This window comes from Arvicanthis niloticus, unplaced genomic scaffold (assembly GCF_011762505.2).
Source record: "Arvicanthis niloticus isolate mArvNil1 unplaced genomic scaffold, mArvNil1.pat.X pat_scaffold_304_arrow_ctg1, whole genome shotgun sequence".
Taxonomy (NCBI): domain Eukaryota; kingdom Metazoa; phylum Chordata; class Mammalia; order Rodentia; family Muridae; genus Arvicanthis; species Arvicanthis niloticus.
Window position 1 is genome coordinate 12,277 of NW_023045961.1, and position 22,708 is coordinate 34,984.

Consider the following 22,708-nt stretch of genomic DNA (forward strand, 5'->3'; position numbering starts at 1 on the left):
CTGGCACAGCTTATCTACTCAGCGAAAGGAAGCAAACTGGGTGGTTGAGAAAGACTTGTAAACACTTATCTTCTAGAGGGGATTTGAAAGTAGTGGTAACCGGGTGGTGAGTCTTAGGCATGTAATCCTAGCACTTGGGAAGCTGAAGATAACATGAGCTCAAGGTGGCCATCTTGGTGTACATAGTGAATTCTAGGCCAGCCAATTTGGCTTTAAAAATAAGTGTTTTGTAGAGACAGTGACTATGAATAGCCTAGTATACACAAGGAAGCACATAGTACTATAATCACATAGACTATATATTGAAAATATTAACAATTCAGAAGTTTACTACATTCCTGCCTGGTGCCTTGAGGTGACCAGAAGAGGGTGTTGGATTCCCCAGTAACTGGAGTGCCATATAGTTACTGGAAACCCTACTTGAGTCCTAGAAATTAAGACACTAAGAGGTCTCGCACCTTAAATTTTTAAGTGAGTTTCTGCTGGAGTCACAATTTATTGTGGAGTGGGCATTGGTAACCAGTAAGTGACAAAAGCGCAAGTTTATTGTTACCAACAAACCAGCATAGAGGAATAGATTTGAAACTGTATTAGCCTTTTTTGGGTGTTCTGAACAAACCTGCCACTGAACCAGGTGTCCAGGGCTGCATTTTAGAGGCAAAAAAAAAAAAAAAAAAAAAAAAAAAAAAAAAAAAGAAACTTAGAAGCCATAAATTGTGAAGGAAACCTGGAAGTCTTTTTTTCTTTTTTGTTGTTTTTTTCCAGAGATAGGGTTTCTCTGGCTGGCCTGGCACTCACTCTGTAGACCAGGTTGGCCTCAAACTCAGAAATCCGCCTGTCTCTGCCTGAAACGTGGAAGTCTTAATAGTATATTTCCTTAGTGTCTGGAAAACAGACAATAACCCAGGGCTTAAAAAAAAGTATTGGAGCCGAGGCAGTGGTGGCACACGCCTTTAATCCCAGCACTTGGGAGGCAGAGGCAGGCACCTCTGGTGAGTTCTAGGCCAGCCTTGTCTACAGATTGAGTTCCAGGACAACCAGGGCTACACAGAAACCCTGTCTTGAAAACCAAAAAGTATTGGCCTAAGAACTGCAGTGCATGCAAACCCACTAACGTAGCCCACTGTCCCATTTCCCCCACTCGCTCCTTCAGGACCAGTCGGGTTGCACTTAAGATATCTGTAGTAGTAAAAAGCAGTCTGTGCTAGGGAAAGAATGGTCCTAGCAAAACGTAACACCTTTAACCCTGCATGTATTGGTCAGGCAGCCAGTCTTCATGTTTGTTTATTGAGGAAGCCATGTACCCTGTAGAGACACTTGAATTAGCTCCAAGGTGATTGGCCCATCTTAAAATAACAATAGGGTTGGGTTTTTTTTTTTTTTTTTTTAAAAACTATTTCATCCACATCGTGTATACTGCCTGTCTGGTACTTGTGAGCCTCCATATGGATGTTGGGAGTCGACTCATTCTTTGTAAGAAGTTCTCTTAAACATGGAGCCAACTCCGCTATATATTTCTACTTGACAGCTTATGCATGCCAGTTATTAATAAAGTGTGGAAGTTGATTCTGGATGTGTTTGAAGGACTGAACTTGGCAACAAGTGCCTGTGCCTCCTGAACAGTCTTCCCAAACTCAGGAAGTGTCAAAAGTGTGAACCCTAAATACTAAGGCTTCAGTGCTGCTTACAAAGACTTGGTCTATGTTTTCACAATTTTCACTGATTGTTGCCTAGAGCTAGGAAGAACAATTAGTGGCTAGTGGTGGAGACGCTGGCACACAGCATGTGGGGAGAAGGTATAAAGTAATTTCTCCAATCTGCCATTACAGAGAGGTCCCAGTTTTTTAGACACTTTGCCTCACTGTATATCCCTGGCTGTCTGCAGACCACACTAGCCTTGAATTCTCACTTGCCTCTGCTTCTCTCTCTCTCTCTTTTTTTTTTTTGGGGGTGGGGGGGTGGGGGGGGTGGGGGGTGGGGTTTTGAGACAAGGGTTTCTCTGTAGCCCTGGCTATCCTGGAACTCACTCTGTAGACCAGGCTGGCCTCGAACTCAGAAATCCACCTGCCTCTGCCTCCCAAGGTGCTGGGATTAAAAGCATGCACCACCACCGCCTGGCCTTGTTTTTGTTTTCATTTGAAAATACCTTTGTAGAAAATTTCTTAGGCTCTTAAGTGTCTTTCAGTACTTGCCTATTTTTGTTTGTTTGTTTTTTGACACAGGATTTCAACTATAATCTAGCCTGGAACCCAGACTAGTTCTTCCTCATCCTTAGACTCTGAGATTGTAGCCAGTTTGCTTTTTAAAATTCTTTTTTAATTGGACAAATGGTATTTCAGATTATTTTTATTACCTATTTTCCTTGGATTCAAAGTTGGCCTAGGCTACATGAAACCTTGACTCTAAAAAAAATAAAAATAGATGTCAGAAAAATCTTCAACTTCTGTCTTAGGGTTTTACTACTGTGAACAGATACCATGACCAAGACAACTTTTATAAAGTACAACATTCAATTGGGACTGGCTTACAGGTTCAGAGGTTCAGTCTATTATTAAGGGGGGAGCACAGCAGCATCCAGGCAGGCATGGTGCAGTTGCAGCTGAGAGTTATACGTCATCTGAAGGCTGCTAGAAGACTTGAGTTCCAGGCAGCTAGGATGAGGGTCCTAAATCCCACACCCTCAGTGACACACCTACTCCAACAGGGTCACAACCTAATAGTGCCACTCCCTGGACTGGAGCATATAAAAACCATCACAACATCACACAATACAAAACTTGGGACATTAGAGAAAGATATCAGGCAGAAGGTACATTTTTTGACTCATCTACAAATAATGAAGCTTATAGGTTTGATTAAGCCAGCTGATTGTTCTTTTGTACCCGAGAGTAGGCTTGTCAACTTGTGACCAGAACTCAGGCTGAGGATGAGTGGCTGCTAAAAAAGAACTTTACCAGACCTGGTCAGAAAACATGTTCAGAAGTTGGTTCTGCCTCTACTAGGTTGTGTGAAAGACTTCACAAAAATCTCTGCTCACCCCAGACAGGGATCCCACAGCAGACCAAAGTTATAGAGCCAAAGTCCAAGTTGTTGGATCAGATGTTTTCAGCTTACAGTATAGGTAAGGGGTTACTCATAGGAATAGGGATGGCTCAATGCAGCCCCACCCCATTTCTCCTGTTGTGTGTGTGGTGGTCATATGAATGTAGATTTGTACATACTCAAGCATGTCAGAAGTTAGTGTCTTGACCACTTTTCACCTAGTTTTTTGGAAGAATATCTCACAAACTGGAGCTCATCAATTCAGCTAGGCTAACCAGATTTCTTACGGATTCACCTGCTCAATCCCACCTTTATTCTTAGGGTTATAGTTCTATATTGCAGTGCCTGGCTTTTAAATAAGAGCTGGTGGTCAGTGCTCAGGTCTTTACCAAAAGAGCCATTTTCCCCAGCCTCTCGATTTTGAGAGAATCTTACTTTGTAGCTTTGACTGGTCTGATATTCACTAGGCCAGGCTGGCCTCAAACTTGGTATGATCCTCTTGCATATGGGTGCAGAAGTCGTAGGTGCTTGCCCATCACACTACTATTCATTTGTTGTATATTAAGTACTTCAGTTTTAGTGCTAGTCTGGGGCAGGGACCATCATAGCATGCTCAATGGCTTCTGGTATATCTCAGTATCTCTCTAGCATGTACATGGCCCTGCGTTTCATACCCAGAACAGTGAAACCAGATGTAGTGGCACTTGACTGTAACTTCAGCACTCAAAAGATCAAGAATTCAAGGTCTAGCTAGGTTACAGGAGACCCTGCCCCAAGGAAATATAATCTGCAACATCACAAGTAGAAGGGACATAATTACAAAACAAGCAGAGTCACTGGGCTGTCTCTGGAATAGTCCTAAATGTCAGAAGCAAAAAGAGCACTTTAGAAACGGTTAGGAACAGGACTTCCTGGGTTTGAGCTTCTGTACTTGTTAGCATGGCTTTTGTGTAAATCAGGATAGTGTAGTGGTTCTCAACCTTCCTGATGCTGACCTATCAGTGCAGTTCCTCATGTAATGACTCCTAACCATGAAATCATTTTTTGATGCTCTTTCACAACTGTAATCTTGCTGTTATGAAGAATCATAATGCAAATATCTTCCTGATAGTCTTAGGCAACTCCTGTGATAGGGTCAGTAGTTTGGGGGTTGAAACCAACAAGTTTAAGAATGACTGGGATGGTAGAACCCCTATTTCCTAGGCTGTTAAGAAACTGAATTGGGCCCAGCAGTGGTGGCGCACGCCTTTAATCCAGGCACTTGGGAGGCAGAGGCAGGTGGATTTCTGAGTTTGAGGCCAGCCTGGTCTACAGAGTGAGTTCAGGACAGTCAGGGCTATACAGAGAACCCCTGACACAAAAAAGCAAAGAAAGTGAATTGTTAGGAAGAGGATGGAGAGGGGTAGGAGCTGTGAAGTTGCCTCTTGCCAGGGGGCATAGTCTAGTGAGAACTTCCAGTGACCTCACGCAAAAGCTTGGGGAGAAGCAGTTTCTCAACCGGAAACACTTCAGAGGAGGAGAAAAAAGTTGTTTGTTCGCTAGACATCTTGCTGTCCAAGCCCCTGTAAGAACTTAATCATCTCTCTGGAGCTAACAGCAGCTCTCTACTTGTCCCTGCTTCTGCCCCGTTACAAAGGCAGGGTTCCATATGTATGTTCCGTATGTTCTTTCATACACTACACCATAGGCTTCCGTATGTTCTTTCATACACTACACCATAGGCTTGTGATTTGGTACCATTTAACAGGATGGCTTTGCACTTCAGGCGTGGGTGACTGGATCTAGCCTTTAAGAAACATTTTAAGGCTGTGTATATTGCTCAATTGGTAGAGCACTTAGCATTCATGAGGCCCTGGGTTTGTGCTTCAGCATCACATAAGCCAATGTGATGGCTCTTGGGAGGTGAAGGCAAGAGGAATAGAGCTTTAAAGTCAAGGTTAGCCTGGGCCATGTGCAGTGTTTGGTAGCCTAAAAACAACAGTTATGTGTTTTCTGCTACCACAAAGCAAATACAGGAAAAGCACTTCAGATGTGGGATCTATGGTAGCTTCTCCAAGCTGGATGTGTGGCCAGAAAGCTTGCATCTCCAGTCAAAGGGCAAGAGCCTGTTACACTTAAATAGAATTGTGCATAGCAGAGAGAGAGAGGCAGCTCTTAAAGACCTGTCGCCTGTCACTTGAGACTGAAACCTGCTTTGAGCAGGCTTCACACAGGGTGAAGAGCACCACGAAGCACCTCAAGGGGGTGCTACTGCAAAACGGCTGTCATGCTGGGATCTTCTCACAGGCATGGCAGTCACATTTCTTACAGTGGCACAGCTCAGGGCCATTTTTGTGCCCTTGACATTTGCATGCCCGGTTCCCTTATCCAGGGCAATTCTGTACCACATTTTTCATACTTTTCTGAACCCAAAATGAAATTCAGTTGCCTCCTGGGTCCGATTTTGGGCCACTGCCTCTAGCTGCCTGACTTCTCCAAACACCTAGCGGAAGCTGTACCCAAGAGTTCTGAGTTCTGGCTTTTGTTGCTCTGCCTTTATTACGGTTTTGAGACTGCTGGATGCACTTGCATCCCAGACATTGGAGAAGGTTTTCTATGTTTTGATCTGAGGGCGGATGGGTCATCGAAGTCTCGGTGAGATGGGATTCCAGAGTGACTTAAGCCATCATTCTAGGTTATATCATGCAAAGGCGATCCATCAGAACTGCTAGGGTCTCTGGCACACATTCTAGTCTTTGGATAAAACATTGTGGTATCTTTTATGGCAAGTTCATTCCTGTTGCTGGACTTTTTGACCCATGGGAGAGCATTGGAGGCACACAGTGAATTAGAAGGTTCTCAAGATAGGATGTAGTGAGAATGCGCTTCCATATAAAAAGTCATAAGGGACAGGACAGCTCGTCAGGCATCCCCACATCTTTACTCTCCCCACACATCACAGAGGGGTCACAGGACCACAGAACAGAACAGCAAGACCAGTTTAATATTAAGTCAGCTTTGGAACACCTTTCCTTCCCTGTCTCTGAGGACTTAACAGTGTGCTCTAGGGAAGCCATCCTGGAGAGGAAGGTCTCCAGAGGGGAGATAACAACAGGACACTGTCAAAAAGCTGCCTTCCAACTTGGTTCTGTGTTCAGATCAGCAGGTACTGGCAGAGCCTGTGGAGAGTTGGGTCAGTTCTTAGTGACCTTTGGTACCCTATCACTCTCCCTTCCTGCATCCCACCAGAGGCCCAGCTCACCTGGAGTGATGAGTGGAGTGCCTTTCCCAGGCAAGGAACTAGAGAGGAGACATGCAGACAAGCATCAAGATCTTCTGTTTCCTCAGGGTTTCCCATGTCCCTCTCCAAGGGCATATTATATATATATATATGTATTTGAGCTTTGAGACATGGTCTCATGTAGTAGCTGAGGCTAGTCCTGAGCTTGGTATGTAACCAAGGATGGCCTGCTGATCTCGCTACCTCTACAAATGCTGGGATTGCAGGTACATACTGCCAGGCGGGGCACAAACCTGAATAATCTCCATCCATAGTGACTTTTATATCAAAGGACAGGGGTTTTTCCTGATTTGAGGCCTTTGAGAGTTTTATTTAATCTTTAAATAAATCCCACTTTTAGCCCAAAGAATAGACAGGGTGTAGTGGTTTCTGCTGGTCCTAGAAGGTTCTCACACCATAGGTGTGCTCAGGCAAAGATACATACAACTTGGCCACTGGCTTACCTGGCCATATGATTGCGCCTACATTTGCACTTGCCACCTAGGAGGGAAAGAACATGGATCCAGCCTGAGTCGGAGCCTTCCTCTCCCCACACTACCATCCCTCGACTCACTCAGGGCCATGGCGATTCCAGCGATGCACAGGAGCCCCGCAAAGATCATTCCTCCCAGTTGCAGGCTCTCCCAGTCTGGGGGTGGGGGGCAAAGAGAAGACATCGCCTCACAGTACCCTCACACATTCATTCAAAAGGTATTTATGGGGCTTGGGGTGTGGCTTTGTGGGACACCTTTACAAGCACCCCCTTGTCTTATAAATAAGTGCTTGCCCACATGGCACTTAAATCCCAGGCAGTAAAAAGAAGACCAAGTGGGTTAATAGGTACATCATGTATCTCATGGGGACAAGTGCCACGAGAGACAAAGTAGATAAACCTAGAGAAAGGAGGACAAGGTTCACTGGACCAACCCCAGCTCCATGCCCCAAGGCACCCTTTTTCCTTTCCTTTCCTTTTTTTTTTTTTTTTTAGCTCTTAATGAAGAACAGGTTTGGTACCCCACCCCACCTTGACTCCTGGGTTATGTACCATCTGCATCATTTGCTTGGTGAAGAGGTGTAAAGCAGACAAGGATTGAATGTGATGGGGTGGGAAGGGATGGGGGTTGGTGTGGTCTCTTACCATAGTAGAAGGGACTGTCTTTATCTGCAGTAAATGAAAAGTAAATAAATACCAAAACTAGGAGACAGGATATGGGGGTCTTAGAAGGGAAATGCAGGCAGGTGGCAGGTATCACCTGTGAATGTACAATGGTGGGTACTCACCAACTGCATCATTGGCTTCCAAGGTGGGCAGACCTGGGTGAGAGAAGCAGAAATGGGTGTTCATCACACTGATGTCTAAAAACCCAGCTGTCTAGAGGGATCTGTGAAGTGACCCTGGCCTAGTCCTACCAGATCCAAGTAGGCCTTGGCTTTTTCAACTCATCCTGAGGCCCATGGCTTCCCATTCATAGCCCTTTGTATTCTTGTCCTGCTATTCTTGTGCTCTGAGCAGGATGGTTGACTCATTTTAACCTTGTCTGAAAAGTGTTGGACAGAGCCAGGCTCTTGCCTCTTAAAGAAACAAGCCGACTTTGATACGCATTGTCGTTTTTCACAGTCCACTGACTCAGTAAGCCGTTAAGCAACTTTTCAGTGTCCTCATTCCATGCAGCTGACAGTTTAAAGGTAAACACATTTATTGGGTAGCAGTCCTACTCTGGGGAGAGGCTGTCTGGTCTCCACTATGGAGTGTATGGAGAACTCACCTGCTAGCACCAGGAGAAAGCACAGGTTATCCCACTCCATATCAGACACCCAGGTCGAGGCTGCAGGCTGCTGGTTGAGAAGCAGAATAGAGGTGGTGGCTTGCTTGGGTCTGTGCTCTGTGACCTGCCACAGCTCACCCATTAGTAAGAGGCAGAACTGGTGTGAAAATTAGGCATATGAATCCTACATAGGCAAGCGATGACCGTAAGAAGATGAGTCTTTCTGCTTTCACATCTACAGATGGCACTAGTGATTACACGGGTATGTAGATTGCTTAATTCAGTTACGTGTTCAGGACAGAACACCCTGTAGTGACCACACTGGGCTTTGGGAAGAGCTTTATAAAGAAACTATCATTTCTTCCACAGGAAGTAGGAATTCACAAAGATAAAATCAAACGCTCAAAGTAAGATTCTGTTCTCCGTAGGAGCTAGGCTTTCCTAACCGGGTGTCAGGCCCAGACTCTCCCACTTGAAAAGATCTGGGCCTGGAGTAGTCCAGTTGAGTTCTAGATTATCTCAGAATTCAAGAACAGGGCTGGAGGGTGCTGTTCCAGCCTCCTCTTCTAGAGCCAGGAATTCTGCTCCAAGCAGCCCCAGATCTACTGAGAGCATAGGTACCTGCTAGAAAGGGCTGCTGGTATGAGAGACACAGCCCCTTTCTCCTGTGAGTAGGTCCGACCCAGGGCCCCCATTTACGTTGTATGTGATACTCCTTGTGCAGTTGAGTTTTAGAAAGAAAAAGCCCCATCCCTTCTTTTTGTGTAATGGTGGCTACAGGCTAGTGTCAAGGGTTCAGTTCTGAGTCGCAGTTACTGTCTACTGTACTTAACTGTGGCCTACTAATGAGATCACAGACCCAGCATCTACTGGCTGGGTTCAGCCCTCTCACATCCACTTACCAGGTGTGTGACTTGGTAATATCTCTGTGTTTCAGTGTCCTGTAAATAATAGCAACCTTGTAAATTATGGAGACAAAATTAAAGGAGCTATGAGAAGCCAATCCTAAAAAATATACCTAGCCTTGAAAGCCTGCTACAGTATATATAAACCACATGGGCCTTTTGCCCTAAGATGGAAAACTGGATTAAAAAATCTCTGTATTTATGGTCTAGCCAGTCTCTGAAGCTGGTTTTTCCTTTGCCCGTCCTCTGTCTCTCCTACTCCTTCCCACAAAGCCACAGCTCCTGGATTATGTCGCATTTTCATTTTGCTTCTGCTAAAGGTTGGCTCTTACTTCCCTAGTCTTGAACTGAGTCCTGAACACAGTCAAAAAGTCAGAACCGTCAAGGCCCGGAGAGGCCATCTCTGTTCTCACAATCCCCAAATAGTCACTCACTTCTCAAAGTCCTGGAGTCAGCACCCACCGCCCCTTCCCCAGAAAGTCTCGAGGTCACCCTTCTAAGGAGCACTTAAGTCCTAGAGAAACCCCTACTCACCCTGGAGATGACCAGAGCCAGGGTGAATGGTGTGGAGAGGACTTCTGAGGACAGCCTGGGTGGGTTCTGCTCTTTAAACCCAGGGGCTCCGCCCTGAGCCACACACCAGCAGTCTGGAGGGAACTGGTCCTACCTCTTATGCTCCCGTAGGCAGCCCTCCCCCACCTGCTCTTCAGGCCTTAGCTCACTCACCACACCCAGGGTAGAGCCGGTGCTGGGTCCTGGCTACTTAGAGCTAAGGAATGAGGGAAAAAAGGGAGAATTGTGACCACTGGATTTCAGTCCCTGCTCTGGAGGAAAAGGGGGCTTCCTTAGTCTACCTAGGTCTTAAAAGAAAACTCCAGGCTTGGTAAAATGGCTTAGAAGGTAAAAAATGCTTGTTACCAAGACTGACAACCTGAATTTGAGCCAGAAACCACAGGGTAGAACGAAAGCTGATTCAGAAGTTATCTCTGATCTCTCTCTCTCTCTCTCTCTCTCTCTCCTCTCTCTCTCTCTCTCTCTCTCTCTTTCTCACACACACACACACACACGCTGCAGGGGTTCAGGGTTCTGGCTTTCTTGTGCTGTGTGGAATACCTTGGGGACAGTGAAGTAGATCATAGATACTGGCAGCAGCTACACTATTTTTATTTGAACCTGGTGTTCAGAGGAGTGGGGGCTGGGCCTGATGGGGACCCATTGGTTCATTTACCACCTTCTTGCTAGACCTGGGTACCCTGTGACTTGGGGACCCTACTTCAGCCTGGAATAAGAGGCTTCCTGCCCCAGGTAGACTATTGCCTGCCTTACACAGAGGGAGGGACATTGCCAGGCAGAAGATAGCCCGCTTTGTCTGATGCGGCCAGAATCATCTTACCATGCCTTGGGTGATACTCGGCCTCTCTGTTCCTTTTCAGATGAGGGACTTGTCCCTGTCCAGGAAGTCACTGCAGAAGAGTGGAGGTTGTCTGTCCATTGGGTCTGTGGGAAAGGGCTGTTAAAGGATCCTACAGTTCTTTTCTTTTGAATTTTGTAAATGTGGTGTTCTGCCTGCATGTACTGCACGCTGCATGTACTGTCTGAGTGCCTGGCACCAGCAGAAGCCAGAAGAGAGTGTCACATCCCCTGGAACTTGAGTTACAGTTGTGAGCAGGCATGTGGGTGCTGGGAATCGAACTCAGGTCCTCTGGAAGAGTAGTCAGTGCTCTTAACTGCTGAGCCGTCTCTCAGTTACCCTTCCTCCCCCAAGTACTTTTTTATAAAAATCATGGAACACTTCACACATTTACATTTTATTATTTCATTACAGTTTATCCTTTATTTGTATTATTATTATTATTCCTGTTTCCAGACAGGGTTTCTCTGTGTGGCCCTGGCTGTCCTGGAACTTGCTCTGTAGACCAGGCTGGCCTCGAATTTGAGATCCACCTGCCTCTGCCTCTGCTGGAATTAAAGGCGTGCGCCACCGCCACTGCTCAGCAGTTCCCTTTTTAGGTTGTCTTTTTGTTTCTGTTGCTATGATAAAGATCATGACCAAAACAACTCAGTGAGGAGGGTTCAGCTTACACTTGCAAGTAAGAGTCTGTTCCTGAGGGAAGTTAGGGCAGGAACCTGGATGTGGGAACTGAAGCAAAGGCCATGGAGAAGTGCTTATTGGCTTATTCCTCCTGGCTTACTCATCCTGTATCAATTCATCCTGTTTCTCTTCCTCTCTCCTTCCTCTTCCTCCTCCTTTTCTTTTCTGTTTTTTGAGACAGAGTTTCCCTCTGTAGCCCTAGAACTTGCTCTGTAGACCAGGCTGGCCTTGAACTCAGAGATTTGCCTGCCTCTGCCCCCAAGTATTGGGATTAAAGGTGTGTGCAACCACTGCCTCACCCAGCCTTTTTTTTTTTTTTTTTTTTTTTTTTTTTTTTTTTTTTTTTTTTTTAATACAGGGTTTTTCTATGTAGCCCTGGGTATCCTGGAACTCACTATGTAGATGTAGATCAGGCTGGCCTCAAATTCACAGAGATTCGCCTGCCTTTGCTTCCTGAATGCTGGGATTAAAGATGTGTGACACCCAGCACTCAGGCTGTTTTCTTATATTGCCCAGGACCACCTGGCCAGGAGTGATGTCAGTTTGTCTAGAAGTCAATCTTATGGAGGCATTTTCTCCATTTCTCCTCAGATATGTTCTCAATAAAGACCCCTCTTCTCGGATATGTGTAGGTTTATGTCAAATTGACAAAAAGCAATCAGCACACTTGTCTTAATTAGTATATTTTCCAGTCACATCCATTTCCCCTCAAATTTCACCTTTTCTTAAAGCTGAATAAAATTTCATTGTGTATGTGTCCCCCCTCTGCACCGACCACTGATCTTGCTGGCCTTCCAGGCAGGTTTTATCCCCTAACTATTGTGAATACAGCGGCAACAAACATGTCTGTGCAGGTTTTTCTGTAGATGTGGGCTGCTTTGGCTACATTCTGAGGAACGGTATAACAGACCATGTGGTAGGCTTATTTTCAGCATTTTGAGAAAGTTCCACAGTGACTTCCATAGTGGCTGTACTGAATTCCACCCCCACCAAGAGTGAGTGACATTTCCCCGCTTTCCACATCCTTGCCAATATTTGTTGTCATTTGTTTTGAAGATCTATTGATTTTGAAGATTTTATTCATTTTTGTGTGCAAACGATTTGTCTCCATGTATGTACGTGTCCCCATGGGAGCTCATAGAGGTCAGATGAGAGCATTAGGTCCCATGGAGCTACGGATGTTGCGAGCCACCACATGGGGGCTGGGAACTGAACCTGGATCTTCTGCAGCAAGTTCTCTCCAGCCAGTCATGTACTTTCTTAATGATAGACATTCTGACTGGGTTAAGATGGAATCGCTAAGTAGTCTTAATTTGCATTTCCCTAATGACCAACTATGTTCCCCTTCTGTCCTACTTTCTTTCCTTCCTTCCTTCCTTCCTTCCTTCCTTCCTTCCTTCCTTTCGATGATTTTGAGGCAGGCTCTCACTGTGTGGCTGAGGTTGTCCTCGAACTCAACTGTATAGATCAGGCTGGCCTGAAAAAATCACGAAGCTCTACCTGCTTCTCCTGGGATGAAATTCATGCACCAATAAGCCTGATGTTCCACACTTTTGGAAATCTTGTTAGCTATTTGTAGTTCTTCTTTTGAGAACTTTGTTCAGTTCCATTGCTCATTTTTTATTGGGCGTTAACTTTCTTTTCTTTCTTTCTTTCTTTCTTTCTTTTTTTTTTTTTTTGGTTTTTTCTTTTTTTTTTTTTTTTTTTTTTGGTTTTTCGAGACAGGGTTTCTCTGTATAGCCCGGGCTGTCCTGGAACTCATTCTGTAGACCAGGCTGGCCTCGAACTCAGAAATCCGCCTGCCTCTGCCTCCCAAGTGCTGGGATTAAAGGCGTGCGCCACCACCGCCCGGCTCTTTCTTTCTTTCTTTTATTTTTTTTTTTGAGACAGGGTTTCTCTGTGTAGCCCTGGCCTGTCCTGGAACTCATTCTGTAGACCAGGCTGGCCTCGAACTCAGAAATCCACCTGCCTCTGCCTCCAAGTGCTGGGATTAAAGGCGTGCGCCACCACCGCCCGTGGCGTTAATTTCTTGATGTTTAGTTTTTTGAAATTTTTTTTATATATTCTAGATTTTCTGTGAGATTTATAACTGCCTAAAATTTTCTCCCATTCAGTAGGCAGTTTCTTCATTTGACTGAATGTTTCCTTTGTTGCACAAATGTCTTTTTATATTACAAGATTCCATTTGTTTATTATTGGCCTTATTTCTGGAGGAATCATGAGAGTCCTTTTCAGAAAGTGCTTGCCTGTGCCCACATCTTGAAGTGCGCTCTCTACTCCCCCACTCGCACACACTGACTCAGATGAGGGAGATTATTATCATTGAGTTAATTACTGGCACATCTGTGCTGAGATAAAGGTGAAACTCTCAGGTCCCTCTGGCTCTAGGAGGAGCTGTGGTGTTGTGTGTTCTTGGGGTTCTGGAGTGTTGTGGGGAAGAGGTTTAAGGTGGTCCCCTGAGCCCTTCCATGTTACCAGTGCCTCTTCAGTCCTGCAGTTCTGGTGTATATCTAGTGTATATGTTTGTGTATGTGCCTGGTGCGCATGTGTGTGGGTATGGGTGCATGGTGTGTGCCATGATGTGTGTATGGAAGTCAGAGGACCATTTCGGGGGGCTAATTTTCTCCTTCCTTCTGTATGTGGTTCCAGATGATGGAACTCAGGTTGCCAGACTTGGAGGGCAGGCACCTTTTCCTACTGAGCCATCCTGGTTTATCTTTTCTATGCGACATGGCATCTCTCTGTAGCCCTGGTTGGTTCTGAACTCACAGAGATTCCACCTGTTTCTGCTAATGGGAATTAGGACTGGAGGCTGTGTGCCATCATGCCTGGCAAACATCTTGGTTTTGGCTGTCTAGCAAGTGCCACTGTCTAGCAAGTCTCCACCTCTCTAATGTCAGCACTAAGATTACAGATGGAAACTGCTATACCAAGCTTTTTCATGTGAGTGTTGGGGGTTGTGACTCGGGTCCTAATGCATGATTGACAAACACTTCACCAGCTGAGCCATCTCCTCAGTCCCAGCACTTATATGAATGACTAATCTTCATCATTACCACCATCATCATCATGTGTGTGTGTGTCAGAGAGAGAGAGAGAGACAGAGACAGAGACGGAGACAGACAGACAGACAGACACCTGTGGAAGTCAAAGGACAATTTGGCAGAGTTCTCTCCATCTTATTACATGGGTTCAGGAATCCAATTCAGTTTGTCAGGCTTGTGCAGCAAGTGCCTCCACCCACTTTATCAGCTACTTTCCTGTTGCTGTGATAAGACATCAGGACAAGGCAGTTTGGGCTTACGGTTTCATAGGGATGAGAGTCCATCACCAATCCCAGCAGGGAAACATGGCATCAGGCAGCCATGATGGCAGGAACAGTTGAACATTCACGTCTTCAACAGTGAGAGCCAACCTGAAATGGCACAAGTCTCAAACTCTCAAAGCCCACCTCCAGTGACATCCTCTAACAAGCCAGACCCAAGCAGTGCACCAACCAGGGCCAAGTATTCCAATATCACAGACTCTGGGAGACACCTAACATACCACTTATACCCACTGAGCCGTCTCAGTATTTCCTTAACGGCTCCTTAAAAAAGAGATTTTATTATTTTTATGTGTATGTATGTGTGCCCGTGTGAGTTATGTGCATGTTTATAAGTTATGTGAATGCATGTGTTCCTTAATGGGTTTATGTGCATATTAATAAATTATGTGTGTATGCCAGCATGAGTTTATGTATATCACCTAGGTGAAGGTGTCCAAGGTCAGAGGGCACTGGATTTCCTAGAAGTGAAGTTGTAGGCGGTTGTCAGCTACCCATTGTAAGTGCTGGACCTGGATCCTCTGGAAGAGCAATAACTCCTAGCCACTGAGCCATCTCTCCAGTCCCCACTCCCAATACTTCATTGTTTTTTAAAGACAGTTTTTTTTTTTGTTTGTTTTTTGTTTGTTTTTTTTTTTTTTTTTTTTTTTTTTTTTTTTGTGTGTGTGTGTGTGTGTGTGTGTGTGTGTGTGTAGCCCTGGCTGTCCTGGAAACTCACTTTGTAGTCTTTGTAGAGATCCGCCTCCCTCTGCCTCCCCACACCTGACTAGCACTAGGCATAACATCTTAAACCAGATAGGTACATAAGCATAGGAGCTGGCCTTGGCGTAGAACACAGAAGGCCCTGAGTGTCGGCCACTGAGTATGTGGTCAGTCAGGGGCCGCCCTGAGAGGAGTCACGCAGTGTCCAAGAATGGTGATAACACTGATGAGGTGGTTTCTCACCTTTGTGCTTGGCAAAGTTACACTCAGGGAACTAGGTTCCTAGTTCCTGCTTCTGTCCAGTTCCCCACTGGTCCTCCACCTTCAGTGGGACAGGTTTTTCTTTCTATTTATTAAAGATCTTGGAAGTAGAAATTAGATTGGGTCTTTTGAGGAGGGCAGAAATTTTGCAAAAGCACTAGGTTCTTCTGTTGGCATAGATCCAAGGTACCTTCCTGACACCTTCTAAGGAAAGTCTTCCTGCCTGCAGGTAACTGCTGTGTTGTGGTTATTACCCTCTATAGCCTAGGGGATAGAACTCATCTGAGGAGAAGGAATTTGGGGCTGAGGCCTTACTTGGCTGCTGGAGAACAATGTAACCTCTAGAGGACTTTTTTTTTTTTTTTTTTTTTTTTTTTTAAGCTTGGAGCAGTGCCAGAGTCTAGGGCAGGAAGTTGGGAGTCTTAGGTCATTTTCTACATAGCAAACTTGAGACAAGTGTGGGCTACAAGAAACTGGAACAAAAAAGATGAGACTGGGGAGGGGGGCAGGGGAGGGGGGGACCTTTCTTCTATGGACAGTTTTCCTGGAGGTTCCTCTTCAGTCACTCTCCCAGGTTGCAGATTGCAGATCTGCCATGGGTGTATTAGAGCCAACTACAAGAACAGCTCTGCACCGCCTGTCCTCTGCACAGCGTACTAGCAACATGATCCCCTGCTGTCCCCAAATGCTGTCTCGGTGAACATTCAGATTAGTTTTTGCCGTGGCTCCCGACTCCTGGATGCACAAACAGGCAGCAAGAAGACATGTTGGCTGCTGCACAGTGCACAGCGACTATCTCAGCCCTGGGTTTGGGTTCAGAGTGTGTGATAATGGTGGTGCTTCTGAATCCAGAGGTAAAGGAACTTTGCTTTCCTGTTCTGGCTTAGAAGGTGTCCGTTCTGAAATTATCTATTGAGTGCTGACCATAGATGGCCTGCACATGGTCAGTTATCAGCAGAAAGCGGGGAGCATGTATTTGGGAGATCTCACAGAGGAAAAAAAAATTACTCTTTCCCATGTGAACAGAGGAAGGTCAGGGGGTGCCCACCCTCTGAAGACTCTTTAGGTTGTCTCAAGGGGATGAAGCTCTCCTTGTGTCCTCTCTCTCAGTTCTATATGGCTGTCCAGCACAAACATGGAGTTCTCTCCCTCCTGAGAAGCCTGAGAGCAAAGCAGCTGACTCTGCCCGCCCGCCTGCCCGCCCGCCTGCCTGCCTGCCTGCCTGCTTGTGTGAATGGACTTGGTGATCAGAGCCTTATGGTGCTATAGAAGGTCACCTCTGTGGGATCAGGGAGAATGTCTTTCAAGGAGAGACATTGGTTTGCAGTGTGTGTGTGTGTGTGTGTGTGTGTGTGTGTGTGTGTGCATGCATCTGTGTATGTATACACCTTAGCTGTTGATCTTCAGATGCTATCCATCTTGTTTTGCAGACAGTCTCTTCATTGACCTGGAACTTGCTGAGTAGTCTAGGCTGCCTGTGAGTCTCGGAGATCTTTTTTCTATGTCTCTACCTTTCCCTCTCCCATGGTGCTGGGGTTGTGAGCATGCACCACCATGCCACAACCGGCTTTTTTTTTTTTTTTTTTTTTTTTTTTTTAATGTGGATGCTAGAGGAGTCAGCTAAGGTCACAAGTAGTTTACCAACTGACCCCTCCCACAGCCTCTGATTTGTATTTTATGAGGGTCTTTGGGCAACTGAGAGAAGAGAGACCCTGAAAGAATCCACAGAACCACCGCAAACAGTCAAATGTTGTCCTGAGACTCCATCCTCTTCACAAGCGTGTTCTTCTTAGATCACTGTCTGGGCAGTGTCTGTGTACTGTGCATGTTTCTCACATGACTTCTCAGCTCTGGATACTGCTGTCATTTCCTACCAGCATCTTACAGGCCACAACTGCTAAAATAAACACTTCTCAAAACAAATGCTTGATTTTCTCCTTAAAACCCTCCTGCCTACTCTCTGTCACCTACACAGTGGTAAAACAGGAAACCTGACTGTCATCCTAGGTCTTTACTGTCCTTGAATCTATACATTAAATGTCTCTCTCTCTCTCTCTCTCTCTCTCTCTCTCTCTCTCTCTCTCTCCTTCCTTCTTTCCTTCCTTCCTTCCTTCCTTCCTTCCTTCCTTCCACCCTCTCTTCCTTCCTTTGGACCAGGACTCACTATGTAAGGGTCTAAAATTGCTGAAGAAAGACTCAGTATGTAAAGACAAAAGACCATTTATTCTGCAGAAACACCAGCATGCAGGGGTCAACCATTCTTTGAAATGGTGACCCTTATTAAAGGGAATTAGGAGAATTCTCTAGAGGGATTAGGTAATCTAAAACTTCATTGGTGGGTGCTAGGGAGTCACAGGGTTCGGCTTCTGATTGGCTTGTGCCAGGTGGTCAGTGGTTTGCATTCCTGTGTCTTGAACGTTTAACCACAGGATGAGATAGAGCTGCCCAGCACAGTCGACCCATCTTGAGATAAGATATTTCCCCATTTTTGTGGTTATCCTAAGGCTGTTCTTTGGGAGGGGGTTTTATGACCTTGTTTCTGGATTTTATGGTCTGTTCCTGGAGCTAATGCCTTATGGCCTAGTTCCTTGGACTTATAGTTTGTTCCTGGAGCTGGTGCCTTTATGGCCTTCTTTTTGAAATCAGGCCTGGTCCTTAAGTGAAGACAAATGGGGTTTATGTTGTCCTTTCAACTATGTAGCCCTGATTGGCCTGAAGCTCACTTTGTAGACCAGGCTGGCCTTGAACTAACAAAGGCTTGTCTGCTGCTGCCTCACAAATGCTAGTGTTAAAGGCCTGTGTTACCATGTTCTCTTCATTCAACAGCAAGAGGATCCCAAGTGCCGCCTGTATCTGTAAGTCATCCCCCTTGCTCTGCTAGTCACACAGATACATCGTTTGGCTCCTGAGACCCCACACCTCTGAATTTGCTCATCTCTTTTCTGTGCTCGCTCTGCCTAACAACCTTAGAAACCTTTGAAACTCCAGGCTTTCTCTTTTTTAATATGGGGCTAGTCTTATTTTTTAAAAAGACTTAATTTATGCCTATGGATGTTTTGCCTGCATGTTGTGTGTTATATGTATGTAGTGCCTGTGGAGGCCAGAAGAGGGTGTGTCAGATCCCTTGGAATTGTAGTGATAGACAATTGTGGTTTGCCATGTGCATGCCCAGTCTGGAAACCAGGTCTTTTAGAAGAGCAGACACTGCTCCTAACTGCTGAGCCATCTCCCCAGGTGGGGCTAGTGATCCTCCTGCTTCAACTGCCTGAGTGTTGAAATTACAGGTGCATGTTACTTAGCCCAGCCTCGAGACCTTTTTTTACATGGTGTGTGTGTGTGTTTTCATGGGGGATCTGCTCTCTACTTTCTGGCTTATTTCCTTGACAAAGGGTCTCTTTGCATATGGAGCACAAAAGTTTTGGCTGGGCTGGCTGGCTTGCAAGTCCTCTTTTTTTCCACCCTACCCCCTAACTCCTGTACACTCATATTATTGGGCAAGCCTGGGGAACAGCACATGCCTCTCTTAACAATGCCCGTTGGCAATCCAAGGCCTTTTCTTGCACCTATTATGAACACACAGTCCTATCTAAACAATGCACCTCCCAACCTGCCAGTGACCTAGGACCTCCCACCTGCACCAAGCTGCATGCACACCCTACTCCAACAGTGGGATGTTTCTCCTCTCCATGGCAACCATCAAACTTAGATTCTACTCAGTCATATTCCAGTTATATCCAGATACAAAGGTAGGACCGATGATTTGGCCTGAACTAGTTTGGGGTGGGGGTGTATGTGCAATAAGGCAAACTGTTTCCTTGAGTAGGCTTTTACGGGGAAAATTCTGTATTTACCATCTTATGTCCTTACATAATTGGGTGTGATTATGATTAAAATCAAATGCATTATGAGAAGGGACCTGTACAATAGAGAATGGTTAGATAACCGAATCTGTCAATCAAAATAGAGAACCACCCAAACTACCTGGTTTAACCAAAGTCTTCTTTTTCTTGAGCTTGTAAAAAGAAGCCTCAGACAATAATCAGGCACCTTGACTTGTGTGGTCAGTCGTTCGGTCATCCGTCACTCTCGACAGTCCATCTGACTGTTCTATTGCTTTGCTCTGAATAAAGGATGCTTGCTACATTGGGATCTCTGTGAGCTCCTATTTAATTCTTTGACTCAGATGCCAAGTGTGCCCTTCCCCCAGCCATGAGCAGCCTGAGAGACCTTGCTTACCACAACAGACCAAGTGATAGGATCTAGGTGGAGTTACCCACTGTAGCTGCACAGAACACAAAGGCAGAATTGCCTCTGGACTTGCCGTGAGATAGCTCCGGCCATGACCTAGAACGGATTATGGATTATCCCACCCATCTCCCGCTGAAACCTGGAGGGGTTTCGGGTTGGGCCTTCCCCTTTAAATTGAGACCTGAACATTAAAGCTTTGAGTCTTGATCAGAGAACTTTGTCTTGGCTTCATCTCTTGCCCTCTGTCCCCTTTCATTCCCAGCCCCCCTTTCAGGTGAACCCAGTTGATTCGTGGCCGCAGGCAGCTACAGCCAAGAACCTGGAAATACACAGACCCAGATCCCAACCACAGGTTACACCAGCACCAGGGGTTGCAGGCACCCACCATGCTCCAGATCTTTTACATGGAGATTCAAATTCAGGTCCTCACGTTTGTATAGCAGGTGCTCCTGCCCACCGAGCCATCCTATGCATCTGCATTGCTATAGGATGATTTCCAAAAGTTTGTTTGTTTGTTTTTAAATGACAAGGTCTCAAGTATCCCAGGCTGTCTGTAACTCTGTATGTAACTGGGGATGACAAGGTCTCGAGTGTCCTAGGCTACTGTAACCCTATGTAACTGGGAGTGACCTTGAGTCTTGGATACATCTACATTCACCTTCAGGGTACTGGGATTACAACAGCCGGAGTCTCAACATGCCCTGTGAATGAGATACAGGAAACAGGATTCAGGAATTCATTCATTTATAGCAGCAGAACTACATTCCCAGCCCAGCCTTTTAATCCCAGTTTTTTGGAGGCAGAGCCTGGTGGATCTCTGAGTTCAAGGCCAGCCTGATTTACATGGGAATTCCAGGACAGCCAGAGCTACACAGAAGCCCTGTCCCAAAGACCAAGCGCTTTTTTTTTTTTTTTTTTTTTTTTTTTTTTTTTTTTTTTTTTTTTTGGCAAGTGCTGTTTCCTCTGGCACTTCCTGCTGCCCATATATATTCTAAAATAGGTATTTGCTCTTTTTTGAAAAATGATACCATTCTGCCTATTTTATGCTGCTATTTAAAGTTTCTGTTCTGTTTGTTTGAAGTAGGGTCTCATGTAGCTTGGGCTGGCTCAGCTATTTAACTTAGGATGCCTTTGAACTCCTGACCTGTCTGTCTTCACCCCCCAAATGCTGCAATTACAAGTATATACCAATGTACTTGACTTTGCTATTTAAAACTTTTAGTATGAGCTTAAATGGCTGTAAAGAATGTATTATATATAGAATGTATATATAGAATGTATTATATATATATATATAAAATCATATGAATGTCCATTCTATTTTGTACTATATAATCCATTTGAAGTTTACAAAAACAACATTAGTTTGTTTCATAGTTTTTTGGGTCTCAGACTATATATATTTATCTACAGAGTGCACACACACACACACACACACACACCCCTTTTGGGGGGGAATAGGGGACAGGTTCTCAAACTTAGCCCAGGTTATGCTGTGTAACTAATTCTTTGGGGTTTTCCTCTGCCCCCTTTGTACCTGAATACCTGCTCTAGCCTTTTTTTTTTTTTTTTTTTTTTTTCTCCCTAACAACTGACACAGAGATCTGGTATTTTGATTAACAAGCTGCAAGCACTATGACTGGGCAGATATTCATCTATTCTAACCCTCTAAGCTACCTCCTTCCCAGCCACATGGTTCTTTACCTTCAATCTGAGCCTCGCCTTGCCTTGCTCCGCTCCATGTGTGGACTCACGGCGAATCCCTTGGGACCCTGCTCATTAAGACTCCTCCTGGACCCTCTTCCTCATGGCCACCTCTACCTTCTTTCTCGTGGTCCTTCTCTCCATCCCCCTTCTTTCTCCCTCTTGGCCCAGGATCAGAAGTCCTGTCTTCTCTCATCTCTGCTGGTCAGCTCTTTATTATCCAATCAGAGACAATCAGGAGCATTCCTTACACTACTCTGATCCAGGAGATGGTTCATAATCACAACAATGCTAGTATGCAGACTGTAACCAGATCTCTGGGCAGAGAAGTCAGCAACTGAATATACAGGGCACAAGACCAACCTCCAACAATCCTGGAATTCACTGTGTAGCACAGACTGGCTTTGAACTCACAGAAATCTTGTTTGTTACAGCTTCCTGAGTGCAGGAATTACAGGCATATGCTGTGCTTAACAGTTTTCTTTTCTTTTTAGAATAATATTTATCTTTACTTTAATGTATATTAATGTTTCCCCTTCCTGGATGTCTATGCACCACAAACCTGCAGTGGCCGCAGGGGCCAGAAGAGGGTATTAGAGCCTCTGGAACTGATCCTACAGACAGCTGAGAGGCAGTATACGGATGCTGGGAACTGAACTCTGCTCCTCTGCCAAAGCAACAATTGCTCTTAACCACTGAGCCATCTCTCCAGCTTCCTGATTTGCTTTTCCTTTCTCCCCTTCCCTACATAGAGACTTACTGTGTATTCCAAGCTGGTTCCAGATTCTCCATTTTTGTACTTAGGCTCTGAGATGTACGGTGGCAGGTGTTTATCGCCATGCCCAGTTATTTTGGTTTTTTTATTCTTGAAAGTCTCTTATTAGCTACCACTCATAATTCTCTGTCCTTTCTTCTCTCTTCCTCCTTCCCTCTTCTGCCTCTCTCCACTCTCAAACAGTTTCTCTTATATTGTAGCCTTGGCTGCCCTGGAACTGGATATGCCCAGGCTGGCCCCCAACACATAGAGATCCACCTGCCTCTGCCTCCATAGTGCTGGGGTTAAAGGCGTGCACCACCACCTGACACCAGTCATAATCATCACAGCATCTGTGTGTCTCTTAGCACAGGAGGATATTCTCCTGTTTATCTCTGTTGGCTATTTCCAGCACTTTCCATGAGTGATCGCATGTCATCTTTACAGCTGATACTATAATTCAGGGCAGCCCACCTCTCAAAGGCCAACATCTGAGAGATGGGAGTTGTGTGGAAGGAACTGGGTTTATTTCAATGCTGCCAATCTTGAGAAGGGTTTTCCTCCCTCAAGACTCCATCTTGGAGGCCTAGGGGCACAAGAGGTTTTCATAGGGAAAGAGAAGAGAGAAGGCTACTGTGAGCATTTTATCG

The 22,708-nt window shown here is 45.4% G+C and overlaps 1 protein-coding gene and 1 long non-coding RNA gene across 2 annotated transcripts; both read right to left on the bottom strand.

Annotated features, from left to right (window-relative positions):
• Positions 1–5,940: 5,940 nt before the first annotated feature.
• LOC117701889 (FXYD domain-containing ion transport regulator 4-like) lies at positions 5,941–8,107 on the bottom strand. The gene is made up of 7 exons (XM_034493300.1): positions 8,068–8,107; positions 7,583–7,615; positions 7,440–7,463; positions 6,876–6,950; positions 6,766–6,802; positions 6,284–6,321; positions 5,941–6,200 (listed from the first exon to the last, which is right to left on the bottom strand). Exons 1-7 carry the CDS (start codon positions 8,105–8,107, stop codon positions 6,181–6,183), a joined length of 267 nt encoding a protein of 88 aa, XP_034349191.1. The 3' UTR covers positions 5,941–6,180.
• Positions 8,108–8,114: 7 nt separating this feature from the next.
• Positions 8,115–9,541, bottom strand: LOC117701888 (uncharacterized). Its single transcript, XR_004605887.2, has 3 exons — positions 9,507–9,541; positions 8,970–9,008; positions 8,115–8,137 (listed from the first exon to the last, which is right to left on the bottom strand). It is a non-coding gene; the product is annotated as an uncharacterized LOC117701888 (long non-coding RNA).
• Between the last annotated feature and the right edge of the window lie 13,167 nt (positions 9,542–22,708).

Coding starts and splice junctions, on each gene's coding strand:
- LOC117701889 (XM_034493300.1), bottom strand. CDS start 8,107: ATGGAGTGGGATAACCTGTGCTTTCTCCTGGTGCTAGCAG. Junction 6,951..7,439: donor AGACAGTCCCTTCTACTATG/GTAAGAGACCAC, acceptor CCCCACCCCCAG/ACTGGGAGAGCCTGCAACTG. Junction 6,322..6,765: donor AGGCGCAATCATATGGCCAG/GTAAGCCAGTGG, acceptor TCTCCTCTCTAG/TTCCTTGCCTGGGAAAGGCA.